The sequence below is a fragment of the Nicotiana tabacum genome, chromosome 4 (genome assembly GCF_000715075.1).
Source record: "Nicotiana tabacum cultivar K326 chromosome 4, ASM71507v2, whole genome shotgun sequence".
Classification (NCBI taxonomy): Eukaryota; Viridiplantae; Streptophyta; class Magnoliopsida; order Solanales; family Solanaceae; genus Nicotiana; species Nicotiana tabacum.
In genome coordinates this window covers 52,826,594-52,843,464 of record NC_134083.1, presented here as the reverse complement: position 1 = coordinate 52,843,464, position 16,871 = coordinate 52,826,594, and the positions used below count along the sequence as shown (strand labels likewise).

The following is a 16,871-nucleotide window of genomic DNA, read 5'->3' as shown; positions in this document are numbered from 1 at the left end:
AAATATTTATTCATGTTTATTTGACTTGGTTCTTACTTGAGAAAGAAAGACTTAGTCTAGGAACACTTGGCTAACAAGAAATTAGACTAGTTAAGGTTTTGACTAGTCTAATTAAAGGGTTTGAACTAGAGATAGAGAAAACCCGATTTGAGAAAGCCAATTCGGGCAAAATTACTCTATAACCGAGAGGTATTGGGTGATAATTTATAGTTGAGAGTTATAATACTCCCCGATCACTAAAACAAACATTAACGTGATTTACCCATTATATTAGCACCTAGGCGAAGGTTACATCCCTAGAATTTTTCATATTTGATAAAAACATCAAAAATAATTACTCGATTTCTAGTTTCTTCTACCTAGTTTAATCTTGTTAGTGTTAATTTTAGAAGTAAAAAATAAAAACTCTGTGTTTGAAGTGCAATTGAGCTATTTCTCGTACTCTCATCAAGTGTACACCCTAAAACCCATATTAAACTCCATGTGAAAATCGACTCCGACTCTTGTTGGGTATTATTCTTCCAACGACCATTTTCACTCACTATTGAGTGCGGATTGGATGTGGATCAGTCGCCAACTCAGTTGGGGAGAATGTTATGGGCGGCTTTCCAGCCATGCCCCATGAACCCTTGGACGCGCCACATGGTGTCCTGGAAAGCCTCCCAATGCTTAGCGCCATGGACGGCCCAGTGATCTTGGTCGCGCTAAGTGACAAGCACGCCTGTGCCTATGTCACCCCACTGATAGCCCTCGCCAGCGCCCAGCCACAGGAAGATGCCAACAGCGCCGCGCACGCAGACTCTGATGCTAAAGACAAGGTTGCCGCCAACGGACCTGTTTAAACATTGCAGAAATATAAATCCTTTTTATTGTAAAGATAGAGTAGTTTTAACTCCTGAATTTCCATTATATCTCTCTAGATTAGTTATGTCAAGTTTCATAACTTTTATTTATTTTTCTTAAACATTATTAGGAGGGATCAAACAATCAAACTTTCAAGCAAGCAAACAATTCTCTGTACTGGTGTCTCTCCCCCTCGACACCGTGTTGGAGTCTTTTTCTTTTGAGTCCCAGCCGAGGAAGAGCATCGTATTTTTGGTTGCTTGTTCTCTCGTTGGAGACTACGAGAGGAGGCACCTTCAAAGGAAGCAGATTCGCGGGCACTACTTCGAGCAAGGGCACTTTGCAGCATTCTCTTGGCCTCTTCGAAGTCAGCTAAAACGTCAACCTCGAGGCAGGTGACAGAGCCCTGCGAAAGCCTTGAATCAAGCAAAAAATGGAGTTAACAACTTATTCACGAAGTTACATATATTCGTACAAAGATTAAAGGAAGAAGGACTCGGTTTACCATAATTTTTGGCCTTCCACCCGTATTAGAGGGCTATTTCCTTCCAGCGGCGGAATTCTGGTATTGTGATTTTTAGAATTTTCTGAACCTATGGTCCAGGCCTTAAATTCATGGTGGTTCCCATCAGGTAGTTAGAACAAAAGGAACAAGAAGATCAGCAAGAATGAGAAATAATTTTTTTCACGAAAAAAGGAAATAACTAAATCGATAACTTACGAAAGCGATTCCACGACTCAGGAAAAGACGGAGTTGTGGTCGGGATGATGTCCCTGGTAGTGATGATGACGAATCGCTCCATCCACCCGCGATCATTGTCATCATCTACGCTGGTGATAAGAGCGTGGTGTCCACTTTTACTGAAGTTTATTACTCCCCACGAAAAACTTTGAGAGAGTAAAGATTCATCATGCGTGCAAGAGTTAGGGTTTCCACGGTCTACGTGCACAGTTGGCGAAGGCAAACCACCGTTCCCCATATAGAAGTGCCTACTTGTGCTAAGAAGACCTGATATCGATGGCAAAACTCCAAATTTATAGGGTCGAGCCATTCATTCGACCCCAGAGAGAATGGACCCAAGGTAAAAGGATACATATAGACATACGTAAATCCCATCTCTGTGAAGGTAACCCACTCTATCATATCCAGGGCGAGGATATCAAGATTGGGGCAGTTGCAGTCCTCCTTCACGGTTGGAATACTAGAAGGGTGAATGGAGGAGGGATACCTACTAATATGCCAAGTCCGTGAAGATGTAGAGGTGGCCTTCTCTTGGAAGTCGTTAACAGTACTGAGAAGTTTTGGTATGATGGTGCTTACAGTGGGAGGTTCAGAATCGACATCAGTTTCTTTGTCCTTGTTTTTCTTTGGGCCTCCACCAGAGAGAAGACCAGAGTTTCTAAAGAGTGCAGTGAAAGAAGTCATGGTAATAAAGGGTCAGTAAAACTTTTGCTAAGAGAGTTGAAGAAGGTGTGAAATTTTCTAAATAAGATGCGGGGAGGAAGAAAGGCTTATGCAAATTTTGAAAGTAAAGAAGTGAAAATAATGAGTAGAAGGGAAGTTATAGATGGCAAACATTGTGCTCATGATTACCTCAAAAATCGGCGAAACTATTTTCTGAATCATGGTGCAACACGTGTTCGAGGTATTAAATGCGAGAAGACGTGCGTCCTTTCAAATGTCAGAGAATGTTCAGGAACTATTCCGCCAAGAAAGGAATCTTCACCAACTTCCCCGTAACACAAAGATATGTCATCGGAAAGCAGAAGGACTATCTATATGAGGTAAAATTGATTTATAATAAATGGTCAAATGGTAGCATGACATGTAGAACCGAAGATAGGTAACATTCAAGTCAAGCAACGACTAATATCGGATGCAACAAACTCAACCGACATTGGGTAAATCCCGAAGGGAGCATGGTCAACGAGAGAAGATCAAGTATTTTCCATCGGATGGCATTCAATGAGGGAATATTTTCTAACATTAAATGAGTGACCGTTGCATAGAATATTTGCATTCATGGCTTGTCGTTATGTGCTCATCAATGACTCTTTTATTATCATTTAAGATGAGTTTGATCCTCTAATCTTGTTTCCATAGGTAAAGTTATAAATAGTAGGCTCATCAGCCATTGTAAGATACAAAATTCTTTGCAAATATATGTTGTATTTTACTTTCACTCTCAATTAAACAACTTTACTTGTTCTTTATTATTGCTTTCACTTTTGTTCTCGGAGGTATTGCGCTCGGAGCCAGACTTGTCATCTCTTTCGATTTCAATTGTTAATCTTAGTATTTATTTTATCTCTTTATCATTTTTTAGATCAAATTAATTCAGTTGTTTATTAACCACGTAACAAATTCAACTTTATCGTTTTACACGTAAACAAAAATCTTAACGCAACTGCTACAAATAAAGAAATAGAGAAAAGTCATTGGTCATCAAAACTTGGCCAGCACAACAAAATGAGCGGCATTTGCCATAATGAAGAAGGCACAGAGTTATTTAATCATAAAATAAAAGGAGATCCTTCAAATTAAATTCTTTTCCCGTTTGGATCCTACATTCCAGTTTCGTGTTTTTCTTCTTCCATATTCTTTAACTAAAAACAACATGACTTTGCATCATTTGTTATTGTTGTCACGTCATCGCGCGAGGGTTTCACACATATAGTATTTTGAAAATACTAGCCAACACTGAAGGGTTCAAGTGGCACATGTTGGATATATTTGAAGTATCTAATAGCAACAAGGTTGAAGTTAGAGTGTCTCAATGAAAATTATGACAACTTTAAGAGGTTGTTTAAGCATTTGGTCTTAATTTTATCTTTAATAATATATTATTATAGTCATAAAAGTTTTATGATATGATTAAAATTATAAATTTTATGAGTATTGTTAATACGATGATCGAAAGCTCTTTTGTTCTTTCGTAAATTTCGTACTAAATAAAAAATTGGCATATAAGTATATGTCGTGCTTTTGTCATGAGAAAGTTGCTCATCTTTAAACTAATTTCTGCAAGTTATGTTATTATTAAAAATTAATTTTCACCTTATGTTTTCATCAATATTTACCCTATGTTATTGTTACCTAAGATGAAAGTGGAGTAACGTGCTTTCTTTTACCCGCTATTGATAAGCCGCGAAAGTCACATTAGAGAAAAAAGGCAAACAAAGGCTGGTGTTTTCAAGTTATTCAAAATTCCCATGTTTGGTCCCCCCCTCCTTCAATCATTTCATTTCCAACTCACGCCCACACATAACTTCGCCCACACTCTTCTTCAGAGTAATAAACAACTTCTCTACTTCTGTAATTTTCAAATTCACTGCCACCAAAATTGCCGTGCGCCGCCGGGGGTGCTGCCTATTGTCACCGGGATCTGACGCAATGACTCCGCGTGGCTGACTCATTCCACGCAAGTAATAATGTAAAAGTTAGAGAGAAGAGAACAAAGCCGCCTTTTTTCCTTTTTCCCTTTCTTTTTCTCTTTCGTTTTCATTGACCTTTTCCCAATCCAAGTTGTACTACTACTAAATATTCTCTCCTTCACTTTATTCTAATTGATTGAGAGAGAAGAAAGAGATTTAAAAAGAAAAATAGAGATGTATGGGGTGGCTCCGCCCAAGAGTTCAGATTCCGGCGGTGGTGCCGCCGATCAGTCCGCCTTTATCCGGACTTATCAGGCCTGGAAAGGCAGCAATGTAAGTGATTCACCGTTTCCCTCTGCTCTTCTATTATGTAGGTTTCCTATTGAGTATTGCTGGGATCTCAGGTTTTCTTTTGCAAGTTCATAATTTTTTTCTAGGAGTTTTAATTATCGAATTAGCATTTAATGTTTGATATTTTTGGAATTATTTTCGTAATACGTTGTAAATGTTAGCTTAGTCATCTCTTAGAAGTACTTAACATAATTCCAGAAGAGCATAATTGCTGTAAAGTTGACTAATAAAAGAATACACAGCAGAGATGCATTTGTAGACTCCAAAACCTATATTCCTATGAGATTCTTTTGGACAAACTTAAGTTCCCATTAACATTCTTAATTTGAGAAAAACGATTGTGAAAGCAACTTTTTTCATGAATTTTCTGCAAAATATGGCAAGTCAGGTAAATAAAAATACCTTAAGATGAATCCCAGGAAGAAAGAAGAAAAAGAAGCAATTGAGGAATTTACTCGCCTGTGTTCCTCAAGGGCACATCTCCATGGATGAAATTGTGAGATAGTAAATATTAACAGAAGTTTTTTCTCTTTATTACGTCATGTGGTTTTTGGTTTTGTTCGCTTCAGTTACCGTATTCCCTGGTGTTATTATTTAGTACTGCTTCTTCTCCCTCCCCGCCCCCTTTTTTTTTCCTTCTCTCTTCCTTTTTTTCCTTCTTCCCACCCTTTCTGAGCCGAGGGTCTATTGGAATCAACCTCTCTACCTTCGCTAGGTAGGGGTAAGGTCTGCGTACACACTACCCTCCCCATATCCCACTTGTGAAAATATACTGGGTTTGTTGTTGTTGTTGCTTTCTGGAGACATGTACTGTTGACATGCTCTCCAAATTAGATGTGTAGTTGCTAAAATTTGACATTTTCTTGCAATTAAAAAGTTCCTTAGATAGCATATCTCGTGATTGCGCATACTTTTCTTGACATTATTGCCTCTTGATTGTGCAGAAATTTATTCTTCAAGGAAGGTTTATCTTTGGGCCTGATGTGAGGTCGGTCTTTATGACCATCTTCCTTATAGTTGCCCCGGTTGCTGTTTTCTGTGTCTTTGTTGCGAGGAAAATGGTGGATGATTTTGCTGGTGACTGGGGGTGGTCAATCATGGTCGTCGCTGTTGTTTTCACAGTTTATGTAAGTGTTTGTTTTTTGCTTCCACTGACTACGTTATTTTTAAAGTATAGTTTTATGGCTACATTGGCCTTCTCAATACCAAGATACTAGATTATTCCGAAAACTTGACTACTTCCCCTAATAGATTGACTACCTTTCCCTTGTTTGTGCAAATGTTGTGTGTTTTACTCTGGTTATTTCTTTTTGTTGCTTGCATGATTTTCATTCAATTTGGGCATTGAATGGTGAATGAGTAGTCTGGGATAGGTGACAAACATCTTTATTTTGGATCAGCAGTTGGACTGGATATGGTATGTGGCAGAAAGCCTTTTTGATCGTGATGATTTAAGAATTTTGATCTGAATACAGCGTATCTTCTGTATTTATTAACTTTGTAGCTCGGACGACATTTTAGATCAAGAATTTCATACAGAAATATTGCCGAGGACTTGGCTCTTTTGATTGGTGCTGCACTTGTATAAAAAGTGATTAGATCGATGGTTATGTGAAATCCGTCAACTCAATAAAAGAGATTGGACCATTTTATTCTGGCTGCACCAGTGTTGTGAAGAGCGTGAAGCGAGGAAAAGCGACAAGCCCCTTTTCGCTTAAAGCGAGAAGCAAAGCGCTCGCTTTTTTGAAGTTAAGCGGAATTTAAAAAAAAAAAATTAAAATAAATACTGCGCATAACAACACATGTAACTGTAAGCAAATAAAAACTAAAGAGTAGCATCAATTAAAGCACAAAATGAGCATCCTATTCTTCTACAAGATTAAATGAAATGAAAAAAATGGCAGTAACTGAAACGAAAAAAATTGGGCAGCAGTTCGCTGCAATTTATCACTGAAACAATGAAAGAAAAAGAAGAAGAAGACGAAGAAGAGAATGAGAAGAAGAACTGAAGGGAAAAAATAAATTTGCCAGCATTTTGCTGCTATTTTGGGACTGAAACAATGAAAGAAAAAGAAGGAGGAGGAGGAGGAGGAGGAAGAAATCACATTCCTGGGCTTAACTTGATAAACTTTTTAATTTTTTAACGTTGGCGGCCCTTAATATGTAGAAACGCTCGCTTCTGTCGCTTTTACGCTTCTCGCTTTTTATGCAGAGGCGCTCGCTTTATTCAACCTGCTACGCTTCACATCACAGAAGCGCCCGAGGCCTCGCTTCGCGCTTTAAGCGCTGAAGCGAGAGCTTTTCACAACATTGGGCTGCACAAACTGAGCCATTACCCTTGACAAATGGATATTGTTTCCTCAAGAGTGTTTACAAGGCTATTTCTATTGTTGATTGGCAATTGAGATCTTCTGAGCAACAAGAGGCATCATGTAATGTTGCCATTGTCCATTCAAACCAAGTGAAAGTCCTCTTATGAGAGCCTGATGGATTTTGTATTGTGTCGGTGTAATTTAGAAACTAGGAATGAGAGAGCGATTTTGGGCCTATATGGTGAACATTGAACAAGATTTATGCTTTGCTGGGCAAGGAAATGATAGGCACATATATTTCAGAAGGTAGAGGAACAGTGGAACTCTTATGCAAGTCATATAAAAGCTGCTGACAATTTGTGAGAATCAAGCTGGTATGTTGCTGCAGCAGAGTTGATGACGAAGTTTAGAAAAAAGGTGAAGATTGATTAGTTGGAATCTGGAGTAGTAAAGTATCACTGATACTTTCTCGGGACAAAAGATAAGATTATTAACCCTTTCATATCTATGGTCAACACTCTCCAGCTAAAGTAGGCTTTGTATGAGAACAGAGATTGGGTATTGTGTGAAGATCGAACAATGAGAGTTCTAAATTGGGTCTTATTAAAAAAAAAATCTGAATTGGTAAGTACTTGTTCTCTGGTGAACTGGCTGAACTTCAAATTTGTTTTCCTTCTGCCACTTCTTCAGATTTTTAAGCAGAACAAATCAATTGCCAAGAGTTCTAAAAGTTTGTACTTCATTCTCCAAGTTCACTTTTAAAGAATTGACATTTGAGATATTCTTACCAATTCGCTTAGGCAAATGACTTTTGAAAGAGAATCAACTAATTCCTTAAGGAACCTAGGGAATCAGGATGACAAGAATTACAGTTAAAGCAGTAATCCTTGCATCTTGTCTTGTTCTTACATTAGTCTGTTCATGATGGAAAATGTTAAATTGCTTGTATATTCTCTGCCGTACAAGGGAATGAAACTAGGTTCTTGCAGTCTTATGATTTCCTTGTAGATATTGCATGAAAGTGGGCGACCTTTATTTTCCCGAGTACACCATGAAGCAGATAACCTTCTCAATTCTTAGCAAGGAAAAAGTTTACAATGTTCAGGCTAAACTTTTTAAGATAAATGAACTATTAATGGGTGGTTTTTACTGTAATCTCTTTTGTTTTATGGCTACAAAGCATATAGATTTATGAGTCGATATGAAGTAATCAATATTTTCTTTCCAAAGGTCTTAGTCCTTCTTCTACTCACTTCTGGAAGAGATCCCGGTATAATTCCTCGCAATCCTCATCCTCCAGAACCAGAAAACTTTGAAGGAAGTACTCAAGCTGGACCTGGTCAAACCCCACAATTACGGTTGCCCCGCATCAAGGATGTGAATGTCAATGGAATAACTGTAAAGTCCAAATATTGTGATACCTGCATGCTGTACAGGCCCCCACGTTGTTCACACTGCTCAATTTGTAACAACTGTGTCGAACGTTTCGACCATCACTGCCCCTGGGTCGGACAATGTATTGGACTGGTGAGTACCCCATTTTAAATACAAACATCTTCTTTTGCCATTAAAAGCTGTCTCAAAGAAATGCTTTTTCACTTTGCCCTTGATACTACAATGCATTCATGACTTTCCTCCTTTAGTTATCCTCTCAATCCATGGTTCTGTATTATATGGGTGTTGGTCATTGATTCTTTTTATCTAGTATTAGTTTGATGTATGAAGGTACATTGGCACATTTCGTTTACCCTTTAGTTTGTTTTTTTCTTATTCTTAAATTTGTCAGGCAGTGTGTAATCTGCACTGCCGCATGCACATTAAGTTCATCGTCATGAGAAACCATGCTCTGCATAACTGGCCACCGCGTGCCCTTTCCAAAATTCATAGAAGTTCTCCCCTAAATTCATAGAACTTCTCCCCTAAAAGCATGTTTCTGGGTCGTTCTTCCTCCTTAAGGTTAGCTAGAACAACTCATGAAAGAGCTGCCAGTGTTTCCATTTACATTTTTCTTCCCTGCACTCATCGGGTTAAGGGTGCTGGTCAGTTGTTGAGTGATGTGTAAATCGTTCAACTCTCTATAGCTGATATTGCCCATTCTTGCAATTTTGTGCTCTGCTCAAGTATTAACCACTAAGCATATTTGATATTTTTCTTCGCACTGAGAATCTTTGTAACAAAATGGGTTTGTTAATTTTTGAGGTATTAATCTACTAAACAATTCCAAAATGAGTGGGTTTTGCTAGAGAATGGTCTTTATTTTTCATTAATTTGTTGTACAAAAACTTTTAAGACAGACCTTTTCTGATTGTGATGATTCTGTAGATTTGCCCTTTAAACTTAACCCAGTTAGGACATCTTGATCTTGAAGCATTGATTTTGTAAGTACTTTAGAACTTGTATTCGACTCGTGCTTTTATATTTTCATGGCAGACGTTATGCTGGTCTGACAGCAAAGGTTTACTTCTATAATGCCTGAGCTTTCAGAGAAAGTTTCTGTAATGTTAGTGTCTTGGCTTTCTAACTCTAACCATATTATGTTTGTTGGTGCAGAGGAATTACCGTTTCTTCTTCATGTTTGTCTTCTCAACTACCCTTCTTTGCATATACGTGCATGGCTTTTGCTGGGTCTATATTAAAAGGATCATGGATAGTGAGCAGACCTCAATCTGGAAGGCAATGGCCAAGACTCCTGCTTCTATTGTGCTTATCATTTATACATTTATATCAGTTTGGTTTGTTGGTGGCCTGACCGTCTTCCATCTGTATCTTATTGGCACAAATCAGGTAATGTTTTGTTCTTTAAATTTAATCCCCTTTTTTCTAGGCAAAGAGGAAAAAAACTTACTCTCATGCCCTAGTTGTCTAACATGTAGATGTGTTCCAATTTCGGAGATTGAAGTACAACTTTTTTTGACATTTGAATCTTCTGTGTGCTTGCAGTCAACGTATGAGAATTTCAGATATCGGTATGATCGTCGAGTCAACCCATTTAACAAAGGTGTACTTCATAATTTCTTGGAGATATTCTGCACTAGTATACCTCCTTCCAAGAACAACTTCAGGGCCAAAGTGGCAAGAGAACCTGGGATAGCACCTCGTGAAGTAGGAGGTGGTTTTGTTAGTCCAAACTTGGAGAAAACGATGAGTGATTTAGAAAGGGGAAGGAAGCCTGCTTGGCATGAGCCAGCAACAGGAGGAAATGAATTTGAAGGACAACTTAGAAATGACAATCAGTTAGATAAGGACGAAGAGCTATCAGTTATATCCTCAGAGCTTAGCGGTGCCACGTTGGCAGATGGGCGTAGTATACTACACCCGAGGCGCTCTAGTTGGGGAAGAAGAAGTGGGACCTTGGAAATACCACCTGATGTAGTTGCTATGGCATCTGAGATTGGAGACTCAAATCGGATAACTGGCAGCGATGGTGCTTTCCCAACTGAAAACGGGCAATAGTTGTTGACCTGGGCGCTGTTACAATTATTGTAAAAGAACTGACAAGTGTAAAGATCATTAGCCAACGGTGATGGAGTTTATGGGTGGGATCAACCACTGTGAACTTAATCTTCCAGGCTTCTCTGTGTGTATATTGTTTTCTTTCTCTTTTCCTTTTTGGGTTTTTAATTTTCTTTTCTTATGTGAAGGCAACCGAAATTCTTTGCAATGTGTTTATTTTGCAAGGGATACTTAGAAGAAATTATTCTTGCAATTCATGGTCGTCCCCGTTCCCAATTTATCATATTCATCAAGTTCCTCTTATGCTTCCCATCTCTTCTCGTTTGCGCAGTTGAGTTGTTATAGATTCCCACCCTATGATCCAGTCACTTTAAAAAAATTGAACAATTTATGATAAAATAATTCCAGATTAGAATAAAAGCTTTTCAGAAGTGATTTAATTTCATTTGAGAACTTCAATTTTCCCTATAAATTCACTGTTTTCTTGTTTGTTTTAGATATTCAACGCGAAAGGCAGCTTGCACAAGTTTTTGTTAATTTGAAGAAAAATAGCATTTTTAATCTTTGATTCCAGCTGTAGTCCTTATAATATTCGACTTAACACATTTGACCCTGAATTAAGCAATGTGTGCGCTTTTACAAGTAAAGGACTAAAAGCACACAAATAATGTAACCACTCTTTTGAAACATTACATTATTTGTGTTGGGGAAAAAAAGTACTAAGCGCACCTTTACTCTCGCTGTTCTTTATCCAAACCTTGGATTCGAAATTGTAATATATCGTCCCTTCTAAGAATTCAGTGAATAGGTGCAGCCTGTCAATGTTAGGGTTATTTTACTGGCAACAATAGACAGCTTATTTCACTACAGGCAAAAGGAACAAAATTCATTTAGCCTTGGTCATGAAGGGGAGAAAATGAGTTAAAAAAAAAGAGAGCATCTCTGCATTTAGTAAATAATATCATCAGTAACACCACATCAATTGTATCGAGCAGCAAGAAAAAAATTACAGTTCTCTTTCAAATATCTTTGAGCAAAGGAATCAAAAGGATTATCATATCCATTTTATAAGGCTAATTCTTCTTCAGTGCATGCCCTGGAACCGTTTCATAATGATCGCGCTCATCTCCATATAGCGTTGCGCACAGTGGCTTAAACAACTAGATTCACTGGAGCTAAACTTGCTTCCAGGAGTACCAGTAACGCATTTGTCCCAGCAGGAACTTGTAAGCTTTGCAACTACTTCATTGAGCATGGCCCTTTCCTTCTCTTGCTGCATAAATGAAGAAATCAGGTGCAAATATTAGAAAGCCACAAAACAATTAGTCATTTTGTTAAGACCACTGTATGAAAGTAGGGGCAACTAAATCAAATCAAGTAACAAAATAGTCAAGCAATGTCTTCTTCCAACACAACTAGGAACACAACAATGATGACACATTGCTTCAACGTCTCAAAACACTATCGTAAGCCAGCTGGAGACTTTGATATTCAATAATATAATGGTAAAAACAATAAGACATGGGAAGACAGAGAGCAGATTAAAGACAAACCTTAAAATATGTGTATTGTTGGACTGACACACTGGAGAAATCCGAGAGCACTTGAAACAATTTCCTGAAGTAATGAGCTTAAGTAGAAAGTGTTTTATACCTAGAATGTTTCTGTTTCTCTTTCTAGTTGGAAGGAGGTAGTTAAAATGTTCTCATATGGAGTGAGACTTTTGACTCTTGTAACTCGTTGAGAAAAAGCCCAAAACCATACATTATCTTTGGCTTTAGACTCAAAGTCATAAATATTCTTCCACATGGAGCACTAATAGTCCATTTACTTTAACAAAGTGGCGCACTTTTAATCATAACACTAAACACATTTTAATTTTTAACAAAAATATAAGATCTGACAAAATATTTGTTCCATTTACCGAAAGAAATAAAGATAACAGATTTATCTAGATAGCAAATAGTAAATATACATAGAATTTATTTACTATTTATTTACTATACGTAAAATATACATTTTACTAAGAAATATTAAACACCGTTAATTTTTATTTGCAATGATTTTTATCTAGATAACCTCAAATGTTATCTAGATTTTTTATTATATACATAATATTTACTATACGTTGACATAAAATAAATATATATTTATTAGATTTTTTTATTTTAAGGGGAGTCAACGTATAGTAAATATACATAAAATAAAAATAAATTTTATGTATATAATAAAAAAATCTAGATAACATTTGAGGTTATCTAGATAACAATCATTACAAATAAAAATTAACGGTGTTTAACATTTCTTAGTAAATGTATATTTTACGTATAGTAAATAAATAGTAAATAGATAAATAGTAAGTAAATTTTATGTATATTTATTATTTACTATCTAGATAAATCTGTCATCTTTCTTTCTTTCGGTAAACAAGAAAATAAATGGAACATATATTTTGTCAGATCTTAGATTTCTGTTAAAAATTAAAATGTGTTTAGTGTTATGACTAAAAGTGCGCTACTTTGTTAAAGTAAATGGACTATTAGTGCTCCATGTGGAAGAATATGTATGACTTTGAGTCTAAAGCCAAAGATAATGTATGGTTTTGGGTTTTTTCTCAGTATTATGACTAAAAGTGCACCACTTTGTTAAAGTAAATGGACTATTAGTGCTCCATGTGAAAGAATATGTATGACTTTGAGTCTAAAGCCAAAGATAATGTATGATTTTGGGCTTTTTCTCTAACTCGTTAATATAACATTCTAAGAAACCAGTAAACAGTATTATGTTGAACACAGTAGGTGTCTGTTCAATTTTTCTGTGCACTTTTCCCTCTTCTCTCTAATCCCTCAATGTAATAGAAATCTTAAGAAATGAAAAAAAAAACTTTTCGCCGCTTATAAAGTAATAAAGGAAGAAAGAAGTTAGTTGGAAAGTGGATGAAGGATTGCTGAAAGAAAAGTTTCTACTGCAATGTTTTTCCCCTTAAAAAATGTTCATCTTTCAGTAAGCAAATTGACTAGGTTATAACATCCAGTAGGGGCTGCAAGTAAATGACAATGAGGGAAGGTCGCCTAAAATGGCTTGGTGATATCCTTTTTACACCTTAATATGCACCAGTATGCAGATATGACATAAAGATGATTGACTGTGCTAACAGGAAATGGGTAGGCTAAAATCACATCGATAGAGTTATGTCAAAAGACCTGCAATCTATTGGAAGAAGCAAAAGATCCATAATGATGATACTAACTAGTTTAATTTAACGCCTAGCCGCTATTATTACATATTAGTGTCCAGCGTTTACAAGGAGTCACGTTTTGTTTCATTAAAGATATGTATAGCAGTATAAGAGTGGGTTTAAGAGTTAAGGAACCTCTAGTTTTAGACAACTTTGCTTTGAAATACAAATTATATACTATATTAAAAGCACAAAGCCCTTCCAGAGATATTGTTCATCTTTTTTACCCTTAGTAAGTGAATTCCAAGTTGGATATAATTGTAATTGTAATCATTAATAAATTTTTATTTTTGGGAAAAAACCAAAAACAGCGGTGTATTTAGGTTTAGCATTTTTAGGTTTTTCTTTGTTTAGGATTAGGATTCCTTACTACCGTGTGGCTTTCCTTTAGGTTTAGGATCCTTAGGTTTTTCTTTGTTTAGGATTCTTTATTTAGTATCTTTTCTTTGTTTAGGTTTGGGATTCACTTTAGGCTTCTAGAATATTAAAACCAAAACAATTTAGAATAAGAAGAGGTAGCGACAACTTCCATAAAAGAAGTCAATATTCACATTCTTTATCATAAACTCTTGATAGTATTGACGTGCTTGTGATTTAAGGTAAACTTTCAAACATGTAGTATTCTTCAAGTTATAGAATCGACATGCTTGTGATTTGAGGTAAACTTTCTAATTATCTGCAGTATGTTCTTTAAGTCATGCAATAATAGACATTCGTGTATTATTGATAAATAATTGCAAATTGAAAAGTAGTCAATTGTGATTTTTGTTTACAATATATCATATACACCCATCAATTTAAAACTGCCTTATTTACAATTTTTGTGCATGTCATTTGGGTCATTGATTTGTAACAAAAATTGGTTAGGCATTCGAACTCATATCTATTGAAGTCTTATTAATTCAAGATTGCTTTTGCTCTATGTTTTACAACTACAATATTTAATTGCTATGCCAGCTCACGTTGCTCATATTTGGCACAAGAATATTAAATTTGATTACCTCTTTTAATTGATTGTATTATATATATTACAATTTAAAATTGTGTTATTTAAGAATAGCCATTGGCAACTGGCATCCTTGCATCTAGCAGGAATTCTTAGATAATTCTTTTTAGCTCATAAAAAATAATTATTATAGAATCACTTCGGTGCGGTGTATAATTTTTCTATCCCACTTACAATTTAAAACTTTGCTAAACAATATAATTGTGTTTCAAAATTTTATTACTTAAAACATATTGTTTAATTGCTACTTATTTAATTTTTTAAAATTGTGTACTCATTGATACGGATACACGCGCAATGTGCTTACTCTAAAACCAGTTTAGTATTAAATGAAACAAAACTGGAACAGAGTAAAATTGCATATAGTCAGCTCCAACTATTTTAAGATTGAGGCACAGTTGATTGACTAATTGATATTGACTAAATTATATAAGGAAAAATCAGCAATGAAGATGTTCTTATATTCTGTTGCAAATAAACGAGCTGCTAACCATAAAATAGTCATAGAAGACAGCTTTACATTATAGAAAGCCAAATCATACATGATATTACTAGCTCATACACAGATGTGCATAATGAATATTTGTGCTACAGCACCATCATATATAGAATATGCATATCCCACAAATTACACCAAACTACAGACAAGATAAAACCAAAAAGATCAAAGATCAAAGTAATAATTTCCCTACCCATTAAGTCATTAAAACAATATCCACAAAAAGACGCATAATTGTCTGAATCAATCCTTCTAAAACCAGTGCAGCAAAGCATCTTTCCAAAGGTATAATGCCCAAATAAATTTTCAAAATATAATGCCAAAAGAACTGTTGGTAGCCAAAACTGGATCAGTTTACAAATATCTAGCATAAACTATAGGGAAACCAAAAAAAAACAAAAACAGATAAGTGAATACACATCAAATAAAACTGTTCATGATTGAAACTTACACTGAGAAATTGCTGCAATTCCGGGGAATTTAGGGCTGAAGGATCCATGGAACTTTTGGGTTACGAATGCTATTTTCCGGTTTTCGTGGAGAAGAGTAAAGATTTCTTGATTAGAACCCTATGTAAAACCCTAACAAAAGTCGGTTGAAGTCGGCGGGTTATATGAGATGGGCTACAAATTGGATACTAGAACAAGGACAGGCCCGTTTTCCTACCAAATCGGATTATTAGCCCATTGTTATCTGTTATGCATAAAACTGTTAAGGGATTTTTGTTGGGGAGAAGTGCACAGTTAAAAACAGAGATGTCGTTACTCTTTAACCACTATTTAAAATGTATTTATTCTTTAGTTAGTGTTTAATAAATTTTTACTCGCCCGAACAAAAATACTCTTGTGCTAGACATGAGTGTTGTGTAAATATTAAGGACATGATATCCTTAACTTCATGAATGTTGTATAACAATTAAGGACAAAGTGTCCTGTATTTGTACCTTTCGCTGTTAAACTTTAGGACATCATGTCCTTAACTTCATATGTGCAGTGTAAATGTGAAAGACATGGCGTCTTTAACTTCATATGTGCAGTGTAAATGTTAAGGACATAATATCCTTAACTTGTATTTGCACCTTCTTGTTAAACTTTAGGACCTCGTGTCCTTAACTTCATATGTGCAGTGTAAATGTTAAGAATATAGTGTCCTTAACTTCATGCGTGCAGTATAAATGTTAAGGACATAGTGTCCTTAACTTTATGAGTGTTGTGTAAATATTAAGGACATGATGTCCTTAACTTCATGAATGTTGTGTAAATATTAAGGACAAAGTGTCTTGTATTTGCACATTCCGTTGTTGAAATTTAGGACATCATGTTCTTAACTTCATATGTGAAGTATAAATGTTAAGGATATGGCATCCTTAACTTCATTTGTGCAGTGTAAATATTAAGAACATCATGTCCTTAATATTCTCATGAGAAAATGGTAAAAACGTCTTTTCGTATTAATTTTAATAGAGTAGTGGTTATTTTTTCTCAGTATTAAAAATAGGCAGAATACATCGACAACCCCTTAAAGTTGTCCCCACTTTTCACTTTGACATTTTATCTTATGTCTGTTTCATTTGCACACTTTAACCGAATATTAATGGTGTCATTTAAACAAAATTTGATGATGTGACATAGTGTGTGTATTACACCATTTTTAAGAGCGTGAGAGATTTATTTTTCTTTTAATTTTTTTTCTCTCTTTCTTTTTCCTCCTTTTCTTTCACACACCATGATATGCTTTATTTTTCACTGCCGGATAAGTTTGCCGGAAAAATTTCACACATTTGTTCTTCTTCAT

The 16,871-nt window shown here is 35.8% G+C and overlaps 2 protein-coding genes across 2 annotated transcripts; one reads left to right on the top strand and one right to left on the bottom strand.

Annotated features, from left to right (window-relative positions):
• Positions 1–4,116: 4,116 nt before the first annotated feature.
• Positions 4,117–10,575, top strand: LOC107761002 (putative protein S-acyltransferase 7). The gene is made up of 5 exons (XM_016579155.2): positions 4,117–4,551; positions 5,514–5,696; positions 8,112–8,408; positions 9,432–9,665; positions 9,822–10,575. Exons 1-5 carry the CDS (start codon positions 4,453–4,455, stop codon positions 10,332–10,334), a joined length of 1,326 nt encoding a protein of 441 aa, XP_016434641.2. The 5' UTR covers positions 4,117–4,452; the 3' UTR covers positions 10,335–10,575.
• Positions 10,576–11,255: 680 nt separating this feature from the next.
• On the bottom strand, positions 11,256–15,687 carry LOC107761004 (mitochondrial import inner membrane translocase subunit TIM8). Its single transcript, XM_016579157.2, has 2 exons — positions 15,529–15,687; positions 11,256–11,607 (listed from the first exon to the last, which is right to left on the bottom strand). Exons 1-2 carry the CDS (start codon positions 15,574–15,576, stop codon positions 11,419–11,421), a joined length of 237 nt encoding a protein of 78 aa, XP_016434643.1. The 5' UTR covers positions 15,577–15,687; the 3' UTR covers positions 11,256–11,418.
• Positions 15,688–16,871: the final 1,184 nt, after the last annotated feature.

Excerpts from the sequence above, each read along its gene's own strand:
- LOC107761002 (XM_016579155.2), top strand. The coding sequence starts at position 4,453 with ATGTATGGGGTGGCTCCGCCCAAGAGTTCAGATTCCGGCGGTGGTGCC. Across the intron at positions 8,409-9,431 it reads TCGGACAATGTATTGGACTG|AGGAATTACCGTTTCTTCTT; the intron begins GTGAGTACCCCA and ends TTGTTGGTGCAG. Across the intron at positions 9,666-9,821 it reads ATCTTATTGGCACAAATCAG|TCAACGTATGAGAATTTCAG; the intron begins GTAATGTTTTGT and ends GTGTGCTTGCAG.
- LOC107761004 (XM_016579157.2), bottom strand. The coding sequence starts at position 15,576 with ATGGATCCTTCAGCCCTAAATTCCCCGGAATTGCAGCAATTTCTCAGT. Across the intron at positions 11,608-15,528 it reads AATTGCAGCAATTTCTCAGT|CAAGAGAAGGAAAGGGCCAT; the intron begins GTAAGTTTCAAT and ends TCATTTATGCAG.